Below are 24,219 nucleotides of genomic sequence, written 5' to 3'. Positions count from 1 at the left end.
CTTGCCTGACCTACACACGAATAAAAATGAATACTTTCCTTTCACTTGTTGTTTTTCAGGCTCTGGTGAATCTTTTTGCTGTTTTTGCCGAAATGGTAAACACCTCTCGAATCAGCTGTGTTTGAACATAGGGTTTGAAAAACAACTTGCCTATCATGTGATTCGCGATTTTAGAAAGGTTTGAGGGGAGAACCCTCAAAGCACAAGAGCAACGGTCAACTTTCTACTAATCTGATTGGCTTATTTTCAGGTCTTCGTTAACACAATTGGCTGACACTAGTGGAGTCCCCGCAAGAAATTATTTCATTTGACATTGGCACCGAGAAGGTGTCTGGTAACACAAGCAGTTTTGTTTGGTCCAGAATTCAAGAAACCATGGATGGTATATGCATTATTTTTAAATTCTAGCTTGATTTTTATTTTCATAAAACTATTTGCCATTTTGGGCCGATAAGGTTGTAGTTCAACATCTTCTTATCGCTTTTTGAAGATAAACCATTGTTCTAGTCAATTAGGCTCATACCTCTGAAGGCTCAGGCATATTTGAGGAAACTTTTGAATGTAACAAGATGAAAATAGTGAAGCCCAAGAAAGTTTGAGAATGCCATAAAACTGAAATGACTTAGGCTGTATGAATTTAGAATCGAATTGACTATATCTTTAGAGAAAGTTATTTAAAAGCTATTTCATTATTAGGCCTTAACCTTGTCCGAACAGAAACTTCGTGTCCCGTTGTCGGTTTCCCGTGGTTGACGGCGCCAGTTTTAAAAAAGGTTATTAAATTTTCAACAGTTCAGGATTTGTTGATGTATATTTTTGCTCAAAGATGAATGTTTTGTGCTTTTTTTAAGTTCAGATGTGGCACTTAAAGTTATCTGACAACAGGTCCAACTATGAGATGAGAAATCTTTGCAAAAATAGATCCTTCTTTGTTATAGGAAATATAGACTTTGCACTGCAGGGGATTACATACTCTGACACCCCCATTGTAAGCTCTATTAATTATAATTTAATTGGGTTGAATAATGAAGTTGTGGTTAGCATGGTCCAACCTGACAATTGCTTTAAATCAGAATCTGTTCCTTTTCAAACTATAAGTCCCTCGGAGGAGAAAATGATTGTATATTACAATGTCAAGTTACGTTAATGCCAGACTCAAAAGTAATTATTTTGCTGCCATAATAAGAAAATCAGGAATGCACAATTTCTGGATTATAAACACTTTAGCTAAAATGTAATGGAGATTTGGGACCAAGAAAGCTGTTTTAGCAATATCATATTTATCAATTTGGTGTGTGAATAGTCAAGTTAAAGCCAGATGGCAAGTTTTAGCCTCAATATTTTAGCATAAAAATAGAACCAATCAAAAATTTCATGTGAAGAATGCAAAGGTGATAGGATAGAATGACATAAATGTCATGTTTGGATAGATAACTTTGAAAAATCTAATAATTGCAATGAAAGTTACATATCTTTTTAAAACTTAAATTGTTTTCTTTGCAATGGGATTACCAAAGATCTAATCTAACTTTGTCAGCAATATATGCTAGATTTCCCAATAATATGCATGCTATTACTAGGTGAATTTCATATTTGCTACACTATGATTTCAAGCAGAGGTGAAGCCAGCTCCCAAAAAATTAAGAGGACTGGGAATCTAGAGGGACAAACAATAGCATTAGTGACCATGCCCTTTTTAAAAACAGGATAACACATTTCTAGAGAGTGCAAGGGACCACAAATCAACCCATTACAACAATGCCTCTTAACACAGTAAAAGTTTGAATCAAGGAAAGTTTATAGAAAGATCATAGAAAGCTTTTGAAAAGTTAGAGCAAAGTTGTCTGTACATGAGGAAAAAATTTTTTTATTGTATGTACCCCCTCCTAATAGTTTCTCAACATATGTATAAAAATTAAGAAATGGACCTTGGTTAATTTTTGGGAGTACAAGTCTCCCTCATTTCTTACCATGTCATCTCTTCTGATCTCAAAGGGTACTAGGTTTGTGTCTCTTGATTTCTTGTACCTTTGTATAACATTTAAGGTTTTTTCAGACAAAACAGAAACCAATGAAATGCTTGCGAGGAGCAATGAGACTGACACAACAGAGGACCCAATGGTGTTCCATTTGAACAAACCTGGATTTACAAGAGCACTACTGAAAAACTCAAAACAAGCTCTTCAAATACTGTCTCCAGAAGCTACAAAGAAAACAGAAGGCCAAGAAAGTAGTCCATTTTTGGAAGATGATGGAGAAGCCCCTGTTTCTCCAGATGATCCAAAAATAGCATTCATTGTACCAGAGGACAGGTTCAGATTTAAATTTCTTTATGTTCTGTTAATGATACATTGTAAATTTGATCACCTATTTATTGTTAAGAGAGAGGAATAAAAGTTCATTATAATAGGGCATTTGCAATTAGCATTGTTCTTTTAATCTACTGCTATGTAATTGGGTCTTATGCTAAGGTCTTTATGAGACAGTGCTGCTACAAGGTTGGAATGTATAAAATTTTCACACTTTCAACTTACTCAGAAAACTCTTACGAAATTTCAACATACACATAGCTCTTCAGATTTGCGGGTCAGAAATGCATAAGTTTTTATAAACCTGCTGATCAGCGAGACAATTAAAATTTTAAATTACATGTACCGTCAGATATATCTAAGCCTATGGTAGTAGACTGTTAGCTCAATGGCTGATTTGCCATAAGTACAAAGGTATATATATATATTTATATACCTGACCCTCTATTGACTTTTAAAAAGTTGGGAGCTATGTGGATAAGGTATCTGGGCCATTAGTTTACATCAAGACAGTTGCTGCCAAGCAAGTTATTTGCTGATGACCTTTTGCACCCTATTGATCAGTACATAAAAACATATTTGCTGGGAGTGTCAACAATTCTTAAGTTGTTTTGCTTTAGATCTCACAGGTGCTATTACCACCAAAACATTAAATAATAAACTACCAGTAAAGACTCTTTTTATAAGGTTTTAGCTCCCCTACTTTTTTGGACCCCACATTCTCTCGATGCTTTGAGGTGCCTGCCAATTCTTAAGCAGTTTAAATCTTTGTTCTTTTTCTCTCAATACTCATATTTCTCTTTGTTTTCAGGCTTCATATGTCTTACATTATACTGTATATTCTTGGTTTTGGAACATTGCTTCCATGGAACTTTTTCATAACTGCAAATTCTGTATGTATCACATTTGAGTGGACTACTAGAATTTTTTGTTAATGCAATATTCCTTGACAATGTAGGACAATCTGTATTTCTGACATTATAACAACCGTGTTTCAAAATGATGCCTCAGCAGAATTTGTCTCTTCTTAAAACATTTGAGTAATATTTCAAAGGCTGGTTACAACTTGGTATGCCATAAGAATGGAAAGGAGAGGGCTTTTACATTTTCAGACACTACATATTCTCATGTATGATTTGTATGTCAAACAGAACATCCATTGTTGCCTGAAATTACAAAAAATAGTGCCTACAAACTATGATAGACTTTGATCATCCTAGATACAGGTTTCAAGAAATAACTTTTGTCTGGGTTATTGCTAAACTTCAAATTTTTTTAAGAGGTGAATATTTTAGATGCCATGTTTAGAACCAAAGTATTAAGTTGACTAGCAGGATTTTTGGATGTTACAGTTTATTTATGGGTCATATTTAAAGAAAAGCATAAAACAATTTTTATACAATAAAAATTCATTTTATTACAGAGGTTGTTACACCTTCAATACCCTTTTCTAAGTTATAAAAGACTTTTGAATAAATTTTGTTTTGAATAAATAAGCACAGCTTGAAGTTGTTTGTTTTGTGTAAATTCTGCATTTTTGTTTTTTTCTGCATCATTTTTAAGGGAGCACATTGCTAGCTAACATGGCTTCCTATCTGTTAAGGGTTAGCTCTTTTTGGCTGGCAAAAGCAATATCCTCTTGCCAGATTTTGTAATTATGTTTGAGCTTTCCTTTACATGAGTTGCATCCCAATTTGCAGACCAAATCTGACCCAGGAAACAAACCTTTCAACACTATTCAATGTTAAATCAAATTTTTTCTTCAAAAAATGAAGTTAAGCAAGTGGTCATCAAAGGTTTACCCAGTATATTTGTCTCTTTTTCAGTACTTCAAGAAGAAACTGGAGAAAAGGCCAGACTTTCAAATATCATTTCAGAACTATTTCTCGGTAGCTGCCATGGTTCCAAATGTTTTAATGATGCTTTTGAACATTTTCTACTTACACAGGTATGTATTTTTTAATACTTTAATTGTCCTTATCAAAGCCATTCTTTATGTAAGAAGCTGTGGTATAGAAGCCAGTTTCTTGAAATTTATTGGTCTTTTGAGTAGTAAAGTACGAAATTGTCTGATAATCTCCTTTAAAATTTTCCATTATGGTTGTAAATCATCCAAATATTTTTTTATAAGCATCTTCTTAAAATGATCACCACCCTTTTGCTGAAAATATCTAGGAATGGATCTATATGCAAAAAAGCCGCCATTGTGTAGACAGAAGGAATTTGTTTTCTCTCTTGGACTCCAGTGGTAATTTTTCTATGCCAGTAATGTGCTTGCGTTTTTCTGATTGACCTATTTCGATCCACAACTGGGTAAATATTTTCCATCGTGTTTTTTAGGACCCTTATTCTGACGTTTTACTCTTTGTATGTAATAAAATGGTTTTTTCATATCATATCAAGTGTTTTTCATATCATATCAAGGTAGGGGTGCAGGACGAAAAAGCTGTTATGTTGTGAAATGTTTGCCTTTTCCAAAGCCATTTTCAAGTCCTGTACCACCAAGAAAATGTTCAAAAAAACTTTTTATTAATGAAGGTTATGTGTTGTACTTTATGTAAGGTAATATTTAAAAATTGGGACGTATTTGATAACCAAAGTGAAAAACTGTATTGCAGTCTCCCGTGTATAGAGTAATAAAGAGCTTTTTATTTTTTTCAGGCTCAACAGAAAACTAAGAATTGGTCTCTCATTGGTTTTTATGCTAGCTATCTTCGTCATTACCACATCGCTAGTCCTTGTTGATACCGAAAGCTGGACCGGGTCATTCTTTGGTATAACCCTGTTTTCTGTAGTGTTCATAAATATTTGCAGTGCTGTCCTGCAGGGAAGTGTCTTTGGACTGGCTGGGATGCTGCCACCAAGATATACACAGGCAGTCATGGGGGGACAAGTATGTTTCTATTTATGTTTCTTTGATTTGAATATAAAGAATCCTGGGCCATTCTCTGTAATTCTTTCACCAGGTGTAATTATTCTGCATTCCATTCAATTCCTTTGGCTTTCTCCCTGGCCCCCCCCCAAAAATATGCCTCTTTGATTTCGCTTTAAAATACTACCTATACAATTCCCTAATGAGTATTTGGGTGACTTGATGATCTGAATATAAAAATGTAGCATTTACAGAACTATAATAATTTAATACAAATATTAGTTTCAGTTCAATGTGATGGAAAGTTTCCGGTTTTTTTAATATTCACCAGAAAGGGATGTTGCATGGAAGCTGTTTGTTCTTGGTTGCAATGATTACTTCTTCAAGACAAATTCATGCTGTATCTGGCTTGATATGAAAGTGAAAAAACCTTATTTGAAGACAATTATTGGTTTCAAAAACCGTTTAATGAAAAACGGGAGATTTCATTGCTTTAACAGAATACATCATCATCGATTTGTTAGCAGGACTGACAAAAAGTCATGGCTTGGGCTCCTAGACAATTTCGATCATACTAATTTTATGGCTGTCTTGTTTCTTTTATTATTTGAGCAGTATTCTGATAGTCACTTTGTTGCTCATTTTGTTAGTTCAAGGTCCATTTCGAACTAAAAAGTTGTATGTCATCCAGTCCTTTTCGTTTAGCGCGTGCGATCGCACCCGCACACGCCTGCACACGCGCAAGTTAAATTGCGCGTGCTTTTGACCACACGCGCAAACAGGTGTTTTTGCAGTTTTCTGTTAAAGGGCCTCTCCAGCCAAATTTTGCACTTGCATTTTATTGGCAATTTTTATAAAGAAGTTGAGCCTGCTGATCACGAATTCGTTATTTGTTTTTCGATATTTTTTACAGTTTGTGAGATATAAGCTCTTGCATTTCGATAATTGAATTGAATTAACCGACAAAAATTGTTGGTTTGGTGACACTGTGACGCAATTTTGACGTCACAGTGTATTTCGGATAGTCTCGCCTCAAACCGAATCGAACGACGGCGATTCGCAAATTGAACATTGCAAGTGATGGTACTTTCAGTTCTGTTCCACCAGCTTTCAGTTTGAGCATTTCAGACACCAATTCTGAAGCCTTTAGTTGTTCATCGTTTCTGGAGAACAACTGAAGTGACAATTTCGATTAATTATACGCGAGGGAAGAGCTGGAACAGGAACTGGAACTGGATGCAGTTATCAACGCGTGACCATGAGTCCTTCACGCTTCGGTGGAAGATATACGAAATTCATGGCGAACGAGAGCCGCACATTGTGACGTCAGAATGTCACCAAACCGATTCGGCTTTTGTCGTTGTTTTTCTCGGAAAGGTGCAACTTTAAAGCCTTACAACTTCTAAACTAATTGGAATTTTGCAAAAACAATGACTTTGTCATAATACACGCACCAGATGCTAACTTTTAAGTCATTAAAAACATTTTTTTTTGCTGGAGAGGCCCTTTAACATCAATTTCCCATGGTCTCATGATTGTTTATCCTTTCCCTTGTTACTTGATTCGCACTTTTGACCACAGTATGATTTTTCCAATTTTCGGAAGTGATGTTTGGCTTTTGACTGAGTGCTCAATTCAACTTAGCGTCTCGTCTTTAAGCTAAGTCGCCATTAGCATGTTAAGTGTAATAACTGATTTCCTGTCAAAACGTAATTAGGCCCTGAAAGCAAGTAGCTGTTGGAAACAATTTTTACTTGCTCTTGTAACTTTGGAGAGTGACGACGACTTTTAAAAGATGGCTGCTAAGGGCAACAAAATCTGTTATGTATTGATTAATTGAGTTTTGCTCTTGCACGTATTCGAGTGGCTTTTCCCTTCTTGCTCCTTTTACCAATTTTATCAGGTTTGTACTTCAAATTTTCTTACAAGTGCGATCGCACGCGCAAATTTGTTTACATGTGCGATTTGCCACACACGCGTAATTTTGCTCACGAAAAGGACTGGTCATCGTAGACTAGGAATGTATAAAAAATAAATAGATACAGTTATAAAATATATATTTGTACTGCTTCCTTTTGTACACTCTCAAATGATTTTCAAGCCATTGACTTCCTAGCTATGCTCTGCTCTGATATCCCTATAAACTCTGTGAGTTGTAGTAGTATGGAAAGAAAATACTTTCTTCGAATAACAACAAGATCTGTAATTCTAATGTGCATCTAACGTGCTCGCATGCTTGCTTCTTCTTATAACTCCTTTTACCCCTGTGTTCAATACATAACATACTTCATTACTACAATCCCTTGTATAGATTTGTCGGAGTTGTTTCTCTAATTTCATAGCCATTCATCAAATTAATTTTTCCACAGGGTTTAAGTGGTCTTTTTGCAGCAGTTGCCAGTATTCTTTCTCAACTTGGTATGTAGCTTCTAGTTCATGTCATCATATCCTACACTATTAAATTTGTTCACAAGTATTGTAAGTTTCATCAATGTTACAATCGTTTTCCACAATATACGTTCTACTGCAGGGCATATAGGTTTAGCAGCCAAAAGATCTCATTTTGATTCTTGACAAATGCTTGTATTTTTTCAAAGCCCCTTCATAGAGCCAACTTGTATGGAATATTTTTATTAATGGAGCATTTATTTCTATCTGAAACCTGGGTTTTGCTATATTTTAGCTATACCTGAGCCGTTTTTTAATGAAATGAACTGAATAATGAAAGTGAACGTTTTTTTTTAGTTTTCGGGTAATTTGATTTAATCACTCTCTCTTAAGAATCTACTATCCAAATATCTCTTAACTAAAATGTTTAATGAAGCAAGCCTCCAGGGCTTGTATAAAGTAAGCAGTTGCTACTCCATTTTACATTGGCAAATCGTCGTAATTCTTGATATGGTCCTTGAGTATAAGATTTCATTTTTTGCTATCTTGAAATCCATTTCTAGTTTTTGTTGCATAAATGGGAAAATCACAATTTACAAACTTCTCAATCATTTCTTATTGTGAACATTTGACAGCCCAAGCTCTAAAATCTACTGATGATAAAACTGTTTGGCACCAGTCAGTTTCTAGAAAGATAAGGATTCTAGACTTCAGCAAATATCAAACCTGTCGGACTTCAATGGCAGTTTACACTGAAACCTCTAAACCTTGACATATAAAAACATGCTGTCTTCTCTTCAATATTTCAATAGGATGTTAAATAATTTTGAAATTGAATCGACATTTTTGTTAGGTATTTATGCTAATTTTAATTTGCTTTTTTATGATCCATTACATTTAAGTTGCCTAGATTAAGTTGGTCTGCCATTTACAAAAAAATAATAAAACTGAAAAAAACTCTTGCCATACTGACGATTGCTTGCTGTTATCACAAATACCATTGAGTTGAAATTAATCTTTCCACAGGGCAAAACAACGTGATGAAGAGTGCCTTTGGCTACTTTTTCACCGCCAGTGCTGTTCTATTCATATGCATTGGAGCAATGGTTGTTCTTTTTCGTCTGGTATGATATATTCTTTTGTAATTTGCCTTGTTATTTGCCCGTTCAAAACTTTTGTTGCCATATTTACGATGCAGTAGAAAGGCAGGGGAATGAAGATTGACTACGATCTATCAGTCGTACCTATTGTAACGTTTTAGGATTTGTATTCTTCAGTAATTATTATTATTATGTTAGATTATTTGATTCTTGTTTTTTTTGTCGCGCTGTTGTGTTAGTCTAGGCCCTCTGACCTAGGCCATGATCATCGGGTATTTCATCATCGTAAGAAGAAGCAACCTGTATCGTAACACTATAGCTGCATTGTTTTGCTCTTGTTGCCCGATGATCGCATTTTTTATTCTTTTCGTTATTTTTGCTTGTATTTTTTCCATATTATTTTGAAATTGATTGTTGAATTTTAAGTATCATCCATGGAAGGGACCAGATGACCTTGTGTATTTCGCCGCCATGAATGGCATATATAGACAGCATTTCTTTTTATTTAGATTTAGGTTTTGTTGTTGTAGAACTCGTAACCATCCAGTTCTATCTACCAAAACGTAAAAGGATTTATATCGTCTTTTTTATTTATCATTTCAACTCATCTTCAATTACATAATCATATCTGTTGTGTCATATTAATTAATTGCTTTATGCTTTGTTGAAATGTAAACTTCGACGACATCTCTACACGCCTAGAGGGGTCGATTTTGTATCAGGGAGTTTTCCAAATCGTTTTATATAATAAATACTGAATGCTACAAATCATGCAAAATGTAAAGTATTTTTTGGAAAGGCAATCATTGACGTTTCTATAAAACTTTTTATGTTTTAGAAATTTGTGAAGCACTATTTAGCGGAAAACAGACATGCATGCACGCACAGATGTGGTAGGTGTGGCGGTTTCATTTTTTAAGCGTGAATTTTTAAAAAAATTTTAAGAATGACAATTTTTAGTTCATCTATTTTCTATTCAATTTGAACAGTTTTCGGACTCATAATTCCATATACGTTTTCATCGTTAGAGCTAGTTTCACATTAGAGCTAGTTTCATTTATGGGATGCTTCCCCCGGGTATGCAATAAAGTATCTTGGCCAATTTCGTTTAAATCTTCATTTAAAATTATGGGCTTTCGGGCATAAAAGTAGTGTGAAAACCGATTTTACATCACAATAAAGTTTGCTAGCAACGGAAGGTCCATTTCTTAAATATTCCTGATTAAACTAAACTCATGCTTATATGAATTTTATTTGTGCAATTCATTATATTTTATATAAAGCAATAATTGATTTGAATAATCATGCTAGATTTGCGTAACATACCACTTAAAATAATGAATGTTTATCGAGCCGGGCTGCTAAATCCATAATTATAACATTTAAAAAGGATAAACTAGAAAAACAACATACAAGCAAAAAGGCAAGAAACGCAAATATATATGACCTGTTCAACAGATATGCAATCACAAATTATTTTTGTAACAATACAACGAATGAGAAAAGATCAGTTTTTGGGAATTAGGCTTTTTTGAATCAGGCAAAGATGCAAATTTTATTGACGCCGCTGTTAAATTCTAAAAATTATCCATTCTTCATGATAGAATTTGGTATTAAAATGTTGCGAATCAAAAATATGAAATAAGGCTACATATTAAGGAATTAATTTAGAGTTAAATTCAAATCGGGCATTTCAGACGGTAAATGTCTTCCTTGGGGGGATTGCTTCTTCTCCCTGCAATACTTTTGTTTCTATTTTTGTAATTTATCAAAGCTTATCTTAATAAGTTGTGTTTCAAAAATAATTTTGAATCGTAAGTGACTCCGGTAGTGATTATGCAAGATTCTTAAAATTATGATATACGGAAGATAGGGTAAGAAATCTAGTGGTAATTAAAAAATCAATACGACTTAGTGTCATTCCTTGTTATCCGGGATTAGACTAGCGAGACAAACTGTATAAACCCTATCTATTGTTCACTTGCTGCAACTAGTTCCAGTTAATGTCTGAAACTTGCTTTGACTGTTTTTATATTTCTTCTTTGTTTAGAACCTTCGTACCACGATCATCTGCCTGACGTTTACAACGAGGAGACAAATGAAAAAATGCAGTTGAAGACGAAACCAAAGTCAACCAAACAGAAATCTTCATTACTTATAATCATTAAACAGGTATTTCTTCTTAAAACCTTTTTAGCATGGTTGTTCTCCTTAAATTCTCTTATACACTTGATTAGCTACCTTAATGCCAAAATGCTAAAGTTTGATTAACTGAGCTGAAATCAAAATACACCGTCCTTCAATTTTTGGTATATTATCATTTGATGAACCAGACTTTGCTATAGAACTCTGGTGTATCTAGATTGGTTTAAAACAGTTTTCTTTTCTAGTGGTCTCAGCATTTTTTAAGGGGCTTAAAGCGCAATCCTTGAAATTGGCTTGTTGATAGTTGTCAGAACTGTGACTAAACCCTTTAAGTACATTATTAAAACAATGCATCATTTCTTTTTTTGACGAATTTTGCAAAGATTTGACTACCCGTAAAGATGAATGCGTGTCTAGACATAGTATTTAAGTAAATTTGGCGAGCCAGTTCATACTACAAAGCAATTTTTTAGCATATCATTCTTAAAAAAAAAGAACAGAGGCTTTGAAACTAAACTGGCCGTTTTGACTTGTTCTGTAGGCCGGCTTTGTACAGACCCTTTACTTAATAAGCTTCTTTTCTACGAACAAAACGTTAATTTGTTTTGCACATGTTTTGAAGTTCAGGAATCTGGCAAATTCTCCTTTACTGCGACCCAACAACATGTCTTCGACTTACAACGACACTCCAATAAACTTTAGTCCAATATGACGAAAAAGCAAGATGTTCATTTTAGTTCGATACAATGCTAGCTGATTTGTATTGCAAACCTCTTAGTTTATTTATTGTTGATTCTACGTGTATCAGCCAAATAATCTGCTAACACCCCAAACTGATTTAAATTCATCCGTCTACATGTAGATGTACAGGCTGTTCTGCTATTCACATGTTATGGGATATAAGAAAATAGTACTACATTTCATACAAATTTTCAACTGAGCAGCCATAGCTAAGATGTTAAAGCCCTCGACTCCCAACAGAGCGTGCCAGGGCTCAAGCATTCGCCTTGCTTGAGCCGACGGTACTTGTCAGGAAGGGCATCCGACTTTCAAATGCTCAAATGCTCCATTACAAGACTAAGTAGACGTGATATTAAAAGAAGGGGCAAGAATGAAGGGAATTTACAATTTTTCACGGAACCAAGTTACTTGCTCATTTTTGTTGTTTAAAGGTAATTTGCTACCATCGTTCCATATCAGCTGAGAAATATTAAACTTCAGTATCATTATACAACTATCTATCTAATTATGACATGACAAATGTTGTTATTTTGGGCTGTTTCTCAAGCATTGATGCGTGGAATGACTGAAGTCTTATTCACCCATAGATTTTCCCTATGGCCTTTGCAGTGACAATTACATTTCTGGTGACATTGGCTTGTTTCCCATCAATAACATCACGCATCATCTCTGGCAGTTCGGAAAAGAATGCCTGGACAGGTATGTACATGCTTTTGAGTGTTCTATCCATTGCTATAAAATATATGAGCTTTTTTTACAGGAGTTTAAAATGTTTGGTAGAAGCTTAGTCAGGTATGTGAAGAATCAAGAGACCTTCAACATAGCTCGTGCTTTAAATTTCCGTTGAAGTAAAATAAAGTCGAAGTTTAAAGTTCCTTTTATAGCAACGTTTCAGTGGATTAGGAAAGATGTTTTTGAATCTACTTCGCCGTTATATCATATGTTCTTCTTCTTTTTCGTCTTATTGACTTTCTTATACTTCTTTCCTCTTCTTCTGCCCCGCTTTTTTCATTTTGTTCAACTATTGTCACTTTACGCTAGGAAATATATACTCAGTTGTGAATTGAAATAGGCCAATCAGAAACGCGAGCATATGACTGTTGAGGTTGCCCAATCAGTGCTGCTTGCCTATAGAGAATGTAAAACTTTTCGTCTGACACCCTTCAGAGTTTGAAACGTCAGAACGTAGATCGAAAAATCTACGCTAGGAAATATATATACCTAGTTATGGATCAATATAGGCCAGTCAGAAACGCGCGCACATGACTGCTGAGGTTGACCAATCAGTGCCGTTTGCCTATAGAGAATGTAAAGCGGTATATCTATTTCCTAGCGTAGAGTTTTCGATCTACGTTTTGACGTTTTAAACTCTGAAGAGTGTCAGACGAAAAGCTTTATACTGTCACTTTCTTGTTTTGCATCACTTTCTCCCACTTCTCTTTTCTTCTCTCCACTCTTTTTTCTTGTTTCTTTTACACATTCTCCTACCGTTGTTATGCTATCTCTAATTTAACACAATGCTATGTAACGGCCAGGGTAAACCATCTACGGTATGCTTAGCAACTTAGCCCTTCAGCTGATCAGATCTTTATTTAGTGGAGAGGTAAGAAAAGAAAGAAAGACGATTTTAATCTTCTTTGGGCTTTTAGCTTGAAATGGCGAGTCTTTCCTTTTCTTGTGAATATGCTTGCTTTTGACATGTTTTGTTAGTAAGCACTACCTTGCTGATAACTTGCAATATTTTATTCAATTTTTAGATTTCTTCATCGCCATCACCTGCTTCTTATTTTTCAACCTTGGTGACTATTTGGGCAGAGTCTTAGCTGGGTTTATTCAAATAGTGAGTTTTTGCTTCCTTTTGTCTCATGAGGATGTTGAAATCCTTCGCTTCTTTGTTTTATTAAAGTGATTTCTCGCGCAGTAGGTAGAGTTTATGCAGATATAATAACTGATTTGACCTTGAATCTAATGCGGCTGAGGGGGTTGAGTTTGGCAGTCTTATGACGCATGGCAGTCTTAATTAGTTTTTTTATCATCAACTTTGTGGTAGGTTCCTACTTTTGAGAAAACCATGTGCTATAAATGTTATTAGTAAATAAGGAACACCGCAGCGCGATGAGAATGAACAACAACAGACACACATAAGTAAGTTATGGCTAATATTACGCCCCGGCATACGGGGCTTCATCAGCCCTTAGATTCTCAGAAAGACAATTCAATTTGTGTCTCATTTTGCCTCATCTAACCATTTTTGGATGTTTAATTTCTATTTGATGTGAGCTGTTTTTAAAGCACCGTTTCAGAGGATTATGAAAGACATTTTCGTTTTAATCTTCTTTGGCCAGCTAGAATATAATTGGCAATGTTTCTTTTAATTGCGCAGGGCATTTTCGTTTGAATTGAATTGCTAGCTCTGAGTTTTGAGCTTTGCATTTGAAAAAAGTGCTCAACTTATCGGAGCGATTAGATAGACTAAAATAAGCAGACTATTGTGACACAACTCTGAGTTTCATGTGTGAACAATCATCAGGTGTATATATATATATTCAAAGATTAATATGGTTGAAAAGTTCTTTGAATGCAAGGTTTTGCTGCTCCACCATGGCTTGACTTCTTTAGCTTGATCGTTATTGCTGCCTTTGTTGTCTTGGCAACTTTCTCCATCATCAATTGTTAACATAACCAAGCTCCTACATGGATACCAGACCGGACGAAACATGACTGCCCAGCTAAAGACAGCCTTAAACGCTGTTTAAACAAAATATAGTGTTGTTATCAGCAAAGACAAAGTATATGTACTGTTTACTGTTTACTGTTTGTAGCAAACATGCAATCGCATCTAATACAGCCTTTACAATTTTGACAGCATTATCACCATTGCTATTGTCACTACCGTCATTTACTTGAAGTAACAGACCGTTGTTCATGCTAACTCTCGTCACTGTTACTGGGTGCCTCCATATGCCAATCTCACATTGCGACAGCGTTATTCATTGCCGATTTATTGTATTTGAGAGGCACTGCTACACGAACATATCTTCATTTGGTTGTTAACAATGCCTTGCTAAAATCCAGTCGACAGATACTAAGGTGGTTTCAGCATCTGTCAATAAACAATAGGCCAATCAGTGAGCGTGATGTCATTCACAGGGTAGTTAATCGGCTGATGTTGATTGATGCCTTTAACCTAGACAAATACATATTTAAAAGCTGGCCAATTTTTAAATGTTTTGCTTTCTATTTGCAGCCAAGAAAGCGATGGCCTAGATGGATTTTACCGACAATCTGCTGTGCCCGTTTCATTTTTATTCCACTGTTTATTTTCTGTAACGCACAGCCTAGAAGCTTTCCGGTCGTATTCAAACATGATGCGTTTCCTGCAGTATTTATGCTCCTTTTCGCAACATCAAATGGTTACTTTGGAAGCTTAGGAATGATGTATGGACCGAGGTGGGTAGCTGTTTTACTAGTACTACTAGTCTATGTCAGCCATGTGCCTTTTCTTTCTGTTATTCGTATATTGTGTGCAAAGGACTATAAATCTTGAAAGTATCATTGGAAATAGAAACACCTAGCTTGCTGGAGATGAAGATTTCCTCGACAAGACATTTTACCTACTATTGTCTTGGCAAGTCAAATCAACTGTCGTAATCAGCCTTGATAAATCGAGTTAGTGATAAAGCATTCTACTAAAGGAACACGATCACTAATAGGTATTTGCCTGGTAATTGCAAGCGTCTTTACAAAGATGAAAGATTGTGTCGCAGAATGTTATTAGCAATCATGTTGGTATGAGCCTAAGATACGATATTGCGCCCGGTAAACGAAGGGTGTTCCTGGGCAAAGGATGGAAAATGGTTAGTAATTTATAGGTTTTGGCATCCATAATCGCCTAAAGGCTAGAGCCGAATGTAAGAGAATTTAGGTGAGAATGTCACATTTAGGATTTTTCAAAGCATCTTGTCGTGTCAGTGGTTATATAAAGCCACGAGAATGGTTGATAAAGGGAAAAAATTGAAGGAAGAGACTGAAAGAACCGCACGAGCTGCGCTATTATAGGCCTTCACAGCATCACAGTAATAGACAGATAATCCGGGGAAAACTGAAGCATGGAGCTCATTTTCTCGAATCGCAGACCGTAGAGATATTAGAATTGGTGCTAGCTCTGCGATAATAATCACAGTTGCTTTGCAGCACCTTATTGCTTGAGAATCAAGCTGAAAAGCCTTAACAGAGAGGTGTTATTGATGTTGGATCGTGTTATTGATTTTTCTCATCCTCATGACTTTGCAAACCGAGGTTTCACTGTAAAATTAATACATTGAAAGAGAAGAAACACAAAGAAAGGAAAGAAAAAAATTCTGTGGAAATATTTGCTGTTGAAATATTATCATTGGGCAGTCTGGAAGTAGGTGTTTTGTTTAGCTTAGAGCTTTATAGTTCATATCAAGATATAGTTTTTCTTATTGTATTGACTGCAGCTAAAAGATTAACATTGGCGTACATACTTTCTAGAAACACCTGTAATGTGTCAGTTTTTGAATCTTGACTCTTAATGTTTTAGTGCCGTTGAAGGGGAACACGCAGAGTTAGCTGGCACAGTCATGGCATGTTGTATCAGTCTTGGACTTGGACTGGGTGCAGTATCATCATTTCTGGTGACGTCATTCATATAGTTTTTTAAACGAACGATCTCTGAGAAGAATACAGCGTGAAGCTAGTTTTGAATAATTCGCACCAGAGTTTACTTAGCTTGTACAGAATTTCTATGATTTTATGCGTCCAATTGTAAGAAGGAGCACTTGATTTTTATCAAGAATTTATCGAGGTTGTATAGTTTTGAAATATAGTCTCTCAGACTAGTCTCTCATGAGGCCATCAACACTTTTTACAAAAACTGTAGTAACATCCTGAACCCTAGAAATATGTCCAATCCCATTTAAAATTTGAGCGTTTGTTTAAAAAAATGTTCACAACTCGAGTTTTGCTCAGTTAAAGAATAATATAAAGAATAAATTATATAAAACTTTATCAAATTTTTAAAGTCATTTTCTATTTCTAGATTATCTGAAAATGACACCCAACTATTTTGATTATCTAGAGCTCAAGTAGCATCGAGATAATTTTTTGCTTACATTATTCAAAAAGCAAGCGGTTAGGATACATAAAGAGAAAGCAATGAGAAGTGTTTACCGAAGGTGCCTTGTTCCGTAGGTCTTCGTTGGTTTTGAGTCGTTTTTTGGAACGTCGGAAGCATTTAAAAATTAGAGGGGTAGAGGTAAAAAGGGCAATATGTCTCATAAACAGGGACACTTTTCCAAGGGTTCTTGGGAGGGTGTTTCTTAACTATGGTATTTTCGTCGGGGACTTGCCCCTAATTCTATGTCACCCGGTTCCTGGCCATTTTATACTAGAAACCGGTTAGACATTTTGATTATAGTAGAATTTTTTGACCGAAGGAACCGCTAGGTAGTGTTTTTAAGAGCAGAATAGTCATTTTGTGTTGATGTTTAGGTGATTCCTTCAAGTGCTTGTTAAGGAGATGATTCCAAGTTATTTTTTATGTTTTTAATACATTTTCAGTTCCTTCTTTTAGTTTCAGCCTCAGAAGTCAGAACAGAAAACCAATATATTTATTATTTGTTTTACTAGAGGATGTTGACTCAGAATTTCGTCCAAGTCCAAATTTATCTTAATCTCTCAACATGATGCTTATATGTGTATGACCCTCATCGTTATCCCAAAACAAAGAAAATCCAGCACAAATCCGTAACCCAGCGGAGTATATCCCCTACCCCTATTTTCAACTTGTGTCGGTCGCCCTGAAATATGTAGTTAGATTTTTTTGTTTTTCCTTACTTACTTATAGTGTCGGCCGTCTTTGTGTTATAGTTCACTTTTTAAGTTGTTTTTTTTTCTACCGAGCAGATTGTAGAAAGTTTTATATGTTTTGAGGCTTGAGTTTTCTACACTGTTTGCATAAACAATTATTGTTTTAAGTTTTTGTTTGCATTCTGAAAATTTCTAATAAAGGTTTTCTTCGATACACCACTAGCTGATTGCATTTTTAATTAACAAACAAAACAGACAAATGAATAGAGTTCTTAAGTGTGACGTCATACAAAACAGGTTTCCAGAATGTTTGAATTTTGACCTTACGACCGAAAGGAGTACCACGAAATACTTCCAAACATCAGCAAAATCAGATAAATATGTCAAAAATCGGGTGAGGTATTTGGCCGATGAAAGAGTGAACGTTTGCCAAATTCAATCTAAAATCAATCTGGGATCCAAATTAAAATTTCTAATGAATCGATTTTTGTGACGTCATCACTTAAGAACTTTATACTATTCTAGATAGAATTTGCAACTTCTTGTTCTAATAAAATATGTTTGTTTTCTTATTATTAACAAAGCAGATGGTTTTAACCGATGTTAGAATTTTTCAATAACCATTCAATTTACGAATCATTCTTGTGCAATTCTTTGACTCTTTTTCTAGCAAAAGATTATTGATAGCACTGTAACCCTATTCCTGAGCGAGTACATCTAGGCTCCCCAAGTAGCAGGGACACAAAAGGGGGCCAAAGATTGCAAAAAGTTTAGTTGCTGGCGACACAGAATAAGTTTAGTTGCTTGCGACACAGAATGGAGCCCAGAACAGAAAATGTCTTGTATCAACCATTAACAGGAGGTTTTACTGAAAAATACAGAACTATGACCCTCATGCCCCCATTGTACGCGACACTTTTGCCCCCTTTCAGTCGTTGTTCAGAAATATTATGCTTCGAGCATGCATTTCAATTATGGCCCTAACAACTTTCTTGACATATCTGCAGCCTTTTTAATGAAGTTTTAAACAGGACCGCTGATGCGGGATGAGAAGCAGTGGCCAGAAGTATTAGGATTGAGAGGCAATTGGCACCATCTGAATTCGACATAACTCAGCAAATTTACCTCAAAAATCTGAGATTTTTTTTTTGAAATAGAAGAAAAATTTCATTTAAAAAGAAACTTGATAAATTCACTGCATTTGCTCCGTCGCTGGAAAGCCAAATCTTCGCTGTCGGCGAAGGGGAAAATACTCCAGTAAAAGCAAAATGATTCGGCAAAAACATATTTCTACTTAACAAGATGACAACAAAGCACTCCTATTTTATCGAGGTCCGAATATCTTCGTTCCTTCTCTAATGAAATGAAAGTCATCTGTAGTTTTAAACTACCGTATTTTCCTTTCCCCCTTTTCTTTTTCTTTACAGGCACGCTAGAGCCGGGAGGCTTGGGGGGTCCGTAGCCCCCAATTTTTGCTCCAAGATGACATCAAGGTTGTTGCATCAAAAATAACAGAGCATCATTGTTGCATCAAAAATAACAGAGCAAACTGAATTTTGCCAACTCGTCAAAGCCCCAAGTCCCTGCTTTAGTAATATTTTCTTAATTTTAGGCAATTTTGTTCTGTTACAGTTGATAAACATTTTTTAAAATTCAATTTGTGCAATGTTTATACTTTTTATGTACAACACAAATGTACTATTTATAATATTTATCTACTACAAAAGGGCACTGGGTTCGATAAATCTTCTGGGCAACATTTCATCTACAATTTTTCATGTTTTTATTACTTTTCAATGTTTAAATGGTGGCTGTGGTTAAATCAAATAACATATACTGTATTTTATTGCGACCTTGAACGTAGAGGTTTGAATTTGGAATAGATGTTCCTGTTTTGCGGGTCGGGTGCCCTGCGGTGGAGATGAAGACACTTCTAAAGTACAAAGAGCGCCAAATTGAATGTTGTTGTTGTATTGACAAATTGAACAGGGAATTGTTTGCTAAGAAGAGCACTTTTGCTTGGAAACGTAAAATTATCTGATTTGTCCAATGTAGATTGTAAAGTTTATGTCAAATTAGTTAAGATATGTCATCAATGAGCCAAACTGTATAATTGCAAGAGATATATAGCAATGGAGTTTGCTGTTATATCTGGAAGTCATGGAAACATAGCCCTGAGTGTGTTTAGTTAGGCCAAGAGATCAAGAGTCGGTACAACGGCTTTTGGCACTCACTATGGAGCAAGCAGAGCAACCAACATTTGAAACTGAGCGCATTCAAGAGCTCAAAAACGAGAGAATCTATTTACAGAAGAAAATTTTCACGAAATGGATGAATACATTTTTACAGGTTTGTCGAGTCTTTTACAGGCTTTGCGATAAATGTTTGTCAATCAGGTAGTTAAGAGCCATTTATAGCCTGTATATTGCTCAAGCTGCTGGATCAGAACCTGAATAATGTGCATGAAGTGCAAGCTATTACTGCACATATGCACCAGTGAGCAGTGGCGGTTTTTTAAATGGGGTCCAGGGGTGCCATGGCCCCAGGCCCCACGCTTATGGTAGCCAAAAGGGTCACTACACCTAAGAAAACGATAGAAATTGTAAAGAATAAGGACCCCGCAGATTTTGTTGGCCCCAGGTTCTGCAGTTCCTAAAACCGCCACTGCCAGTAAGGTTGCCGGACCAAAAAACTGGGGTGGACAACAAACATTTTCACCCTTCAGACTCTGACTACACGCTTCAAACTCTAAGAAAATGAGGGAAAAGCATTGTATTTTTATCTAGAGTGGCCTCACCCTCTTGGTGAATTTTTTATGATAAAGCTGTTAAAAAGACTGTTTTCATCGTAAAAAATAATGTATATGATTAACAGTTTTCCAAATGTGTGCTTTATATTCCATTAACATCTAACTTCAATATTCAAAACAGTTTCCCAGTATGAGCAAGTTAAACAACTGATTGTTTTCATTGATGAAATCTAGGCTGGTTGCCTTTGTGGTGCACCCAAAAGTTACAACTTTTACCAACTTTGAAAATTAACGAATTTTTATGAATAATAAGTTTTTTTAGAAACAAACCAAATAAGTGAAAAAAATTTCATCAATTAATTCACCAATTAATTTTTTTTATTTCTCAAACTATTTTATCTCAAACTCTCAAACTGATTGACTTTGAATTGTGAATTTCTAAAAGCCAATCGAAATGCTTGTGGCGAGCAACAGGTGAAAGAAGAGGGCCATCTCTGGCCAATCAACATTGGTCTTGTAAAGCACCTCTTGATTTGTTCTAACTTTCTAAATCTGGCACATCAATACATTGTGTCAACACAGAAAGACGGCTTTATTAACCAATTTTTGAAAAAAAACTAGGCCCAGTCTACTTTATTTACATTGTTACAAGAGTTATTCAAATCATGCAGATTCTATTTTGAAATATTTGAAATGCAACTTTTCCATGCAGCAATTTTCCTAATGGTTGACTTGTTCAAAACTTTTTTGCAAGAATGAAAATCAAAATCAATCTGATCAACACCCCCCCCCCCACAAAAAGGTTTTTTCAACAACAGATTTTGAGAAATAAGAGAATCAACCTCTGGAGAAACTGTGGTGATGCCATTGATATGCACAAATTTTTATTGGCAAAGGAACATAATTAACTAACTATTACCTGTCTCATTTCATTGCATCTTATAGCCTTGTATGTTTCTAAAAACCTCATGTGTATTCCATTTGGTTTGATGGGCAATCATTCTCTTAACGTGTAGAACATATTATTATAGTTCTATGAAATCATCATATTCTATGCTCCTATTTCTACAGGATGACTTAAAAGTTGATGACTTGTTTCAAGATCTCAGTGATGGGAGAGTCCTCATTCGATTGCTAGAATCAATTTCTGGTGAAAGAGTTGGCAGGATAGGTAACTTTGCTGTGCTTTTTTTTATTTGCACCTCCCTCTGTGCTTTTTAATCCTATTTTTCACAGAAAGCAATATCAAATTGGTTTTTATTGCCTTAGAAATTAGCCAAACAAGTGTATTACTTTCTGATGTTTGTCTCTTTTTGTTTTAGCAAGAGGAAAACAAAGAATTCACAAGCTTGAAAATGTGTCAAAGTCTTTAATGTTCCTCCAGAAATCTGTTAGTATATATCCTTTGAATCTGAAGAGAATGTTTACCAGCTAATAATATTGTTTGGGATCCAGAGTGTGCCATGTTTGCAGGCTGTAATAAGCCATTATTCACTTCATAATCCAAAGTGTACCAATAAATGTGGCCATGACCATTTTGAACTTTTTCTTTTCATTCTCGCATTTTTTGAAACTGTGAACATTGTAACAAACAATCTTAGTCTGTGTCAGACAGAAAGAGTTCCTTTTCCTTCTTTGACTCTTTGACTATGCTAATTGGTAGAAAAAAGGACACTATCAATTACACATTCCTTCCTCTTGCATTTCTTTTGATCTATGGATATAAGTTTAAGGAATGCCATCCCAAAAGTATACTTTTAGTACATGTGTAATACTTCTACGATTAGGCTCTATTGGAAATATTGCTGTACAAAAGGTATATATAGTTAGAAAAAAATGTAGTTACAATGTTATTTTGGTAACTGAAATAATCATGTTCATTAATTTGATGTTACATTATATTTTATAGGTAAAATTAGAGAGTATAGGGCCTGAGGATATTGTTGATGGGAAGCAAGATCTAATTCTCGGTCTCATATGGATGATTATTCTAAGATTCCAGATATCGAAAGTTGAAAATGAGGTGATTGCAAGAAAAACTTTATTTCAGTAACTTCCCTCTTGGATTGTCTAATTTTATCATTATGTAATAAAAGAAGGCTCTAGCTTTTCTCAAAATCTCTTTTATTTCTTCTTTTCTGAAGACCCTTTACTTTTCTGTTTAACTTTTATTATGCATTCAAGTTATCTTTTTTAATGAAATGGGCAAATATTTATAATTTTTGTTCAGTCAGTCCATTCTTTTACACAAGGTTATCTTAGTTTATAATTTTTCAGAGTGGATCTCAAGATGCAAAATCTGCTAAGGAAGCACTTCTTCTCTGGTGCCAGAGGAAAACAAAAGGGTATTTGAAGGACTTAGAAAACATTTTTCCTTTGTAAAACAAAATAAATATTGTATATTTTTATTCAACATGCCTCTCTTGATGTTTGATGCAACAACGAGCATTCTGAATTCCAAAGGCTGACAAGTCCAAATGGATTTTCCTTCCTTATTCAAGTCAAAAGTGGTATACTAGTCAGACATTTCCTAAGCCAGAAAACTTTCTTACCCCATTGAAGGTTCAACTTAACACCATTAAACTGTACTTCTTTCACTGAGGAAGACAATTGATCATCTGAATAACATTGATATGAACTGTACAAATGCCAAGAATTCCACGAAGTGAACTTTTTTCGTATCAGGTATACTGGAGTTGATATAAAAAATTTTACATCGAGCTGGAGGAATGGTCTTGCTTTCAATGCCCTCATTCATAAGCATAGGTATGTGGTCAAAATTATTGGGACTTATATTCCACATTGCTTATATTTGGCTAACATAATCACAGATTAAGGCTATTAGCCTTAATCTGTGATTTTTCAATCACATCTCTGCTTTCTTAGTTAACTTCATTATTCAACTGTAGTTCATCTCTCAAGCAGCTTTAAAGGAAGTTTTACCAGCAATATCCCATGATATCAAAATCTTGATTTAAGTCTGTAACAAATTACAGAAAGATTAATGAATTTTTTATGTCTTCAAGGCCTGATCTACTGAACTTTTCAAAGCTCCAACCACAACAACACAGATCAAATTTAGGCACAGCGTTTGATACTGCAGAACAAAAGCTTGGTGTGGCAAAAATCCTTGATCCTGAAGGTAATTTTATCTGGCATTATGTAGTGATAACTAGTTTAATATTTGCATAAACTTACAAATAAATTATGCTTTTCCCCTCACTTTTCATAACATGCAAGCCTGCTTCACTGGTTTGTTGAAACTTTTTTATAAAACTATCGCAGGTTTTCTATCGTGTTATGTGGTCAGCGTCAGCTGCCTATCAATAAACCATTGAAGCCTCATTTGCATGCTTGAAGGCCATTAGAGAATACTGGTTACAGGGTATGATTAAAACTGGTAGGGGGGGGGGGGGTTGTAGTTGGGCAATGTACTAAACAGTACCAATGGTAACAAATGGGCCATTCTATGTCAAATTACCTAGAAAAAAGTGAAAATGTCACCCACCATCTCAGATTTTGCTAATTTTCACATCTTGTGTACTCACTAATACAGGTTTTCTGTTAAAAAGTAAATTACCTGGAGAAACCTTGAACTTGTAATCAAGGATAATAACAGTAATAACGATGATAAATTTGAATGCTCTTGTTAACAAAGGACCTATAGTAGTGTGATAAGAAGTAAAAATGCTGCTTTTTTTTCCTATCACATTTTTAAACCATCCCTTGCTGGTCGAGCTGGTATAGGGTATGATTATTGGGGATAAATTACCTAAATGATACAACATAGTTATTCGCGCAAGATTAGCTATTTAGACACTTTAAATTCTCTTATCGATAAAATCCAATGAGTTTGATATGAGGTAGAGAAGCATAGCTTATTTGTAAAATTCTTTTTCTAACACATTACTCTAATTGTCCCTTTCAAGTTTTATAAGCTGTTTTATTAAACCAGGTACGCTTCCTCTTTAATCCTGGAGAAAAATATCCTTCCCCCATTTGATAACTCCCACTTCACAAAACATAATGAATTTCTATTATATTGGCTACATGTTTTTTTGTTGCTTTGGTTTGTGGTAATGT

General features: G+C 35.1%; 2 protein-coding genes across 2 annotated transcripts in view; both read left to right on the top strand.

Moving 5' to 3' along the window:
- The first annotated feature begins 230 nt into the window (after positions 1-230).
- LOC135681121 (equilibrative nucleoside transporter 1) lies at positions 231-18,026 on the top strand. Its single transcript, XM_065195423.2, has 13 exons — positions 231-382; positions 2,057-2,312; positions 3,121-3,202; positions 4,136-4,257; positions 4,971-5,202; positions 7,551-7,599; positions 8,596-8,693; positions 9,508-9,562; positions 10,720-10,841; positions 12,143-12,254; positions 13,313-13,395; positions 14,803-15,005; positions 16,120-18,026. Exons 1-13 carry the CDS (start codon positions 376-378, stop codon positions 16,229-16,231), a joined length of 1,533 nt encoding a protein of 510 aa, XP_065051495.1. The 5' UTR covers positions 231-375; the 3' UTR covers positions 16,232-18,026.
- Positions 18,027-18,182: 156 nt separating this feature from the next.
- LOC135681118 (spectrin beta chain, non-erythrocytic 5) overlaps positions 18,183-24,219 on the top strand; it is a 129,706-nt gene continuing 123,669 nt past the window's right edge. The window contains exons 1-7 of the mRNA XM_065195419.2: positions 18,183-19,736; positions 21,208-21,307; positions 21,459-21,526; positions 22,046-22,159; positions 22,414-22,481; positions 22,822-22,902; positions 23,163-23,278. Of these exons, the coding sequence (XP_065051491.2) occupies positions 19,623-19,736; positions 21,208-21,307; positions 21,459-21,526; positions 22,046-22,159; positions 22,414-22,481; positions 22,822-22,902; positions 23,163-23,278 (661 nt within the window). The 5' untranslated portion in view covers positions 18,183-19,622. The remainder of the gene's footprint in view (positions 19,737-21,207; positions 21,308-21,458; positions 21,527-22,045; positions 22,160-22,413; positions 22,482-22,821; positions 22,903-23,162; positions 23,279-24,219) is intronic.

The sequence above is a fragment of the Rhopilema esculentum genome, chromosome 12 (genome assembly GCF_057945365.1).
Source record: "Rhopilema esculentum isolate cy_ngs chromosome 12, ASM5794536v1, whole genome shotgun sequence".
Classification (NCBI taxonomy): Eukaryota; Metazoa; Cnidaria; class Scyphozoa; order Rhizostomeae; family Rhizostomatidae; genus Rhopilema; species Rhopilema esculentum.
The sequence above is the reverse complement of the archived record's forward strand: the minus strand, read 5'-3'. Positions and strand labels throughout refer to the sequence as shown.

Bases quoted from the DNA above. Each gene is read 5' to 3' on its own strand.
- LOC135681121 (XM_065195423.2), top strand. The intron at 4,258-4,970 runs GTATGTATTTTT...TATTTTTTTCAG, and splicing joins AACATTTTCTACTTACACAG to GCTCAACAGAAAACTAAGAA. The intron at 7,600-8,595 runs GTATGTAGCTTC...ATCTTTCCACAG, and splicing joins CAGTATTCTTTCTCAACTTG to GGCAAAACAACGTGATGAAG.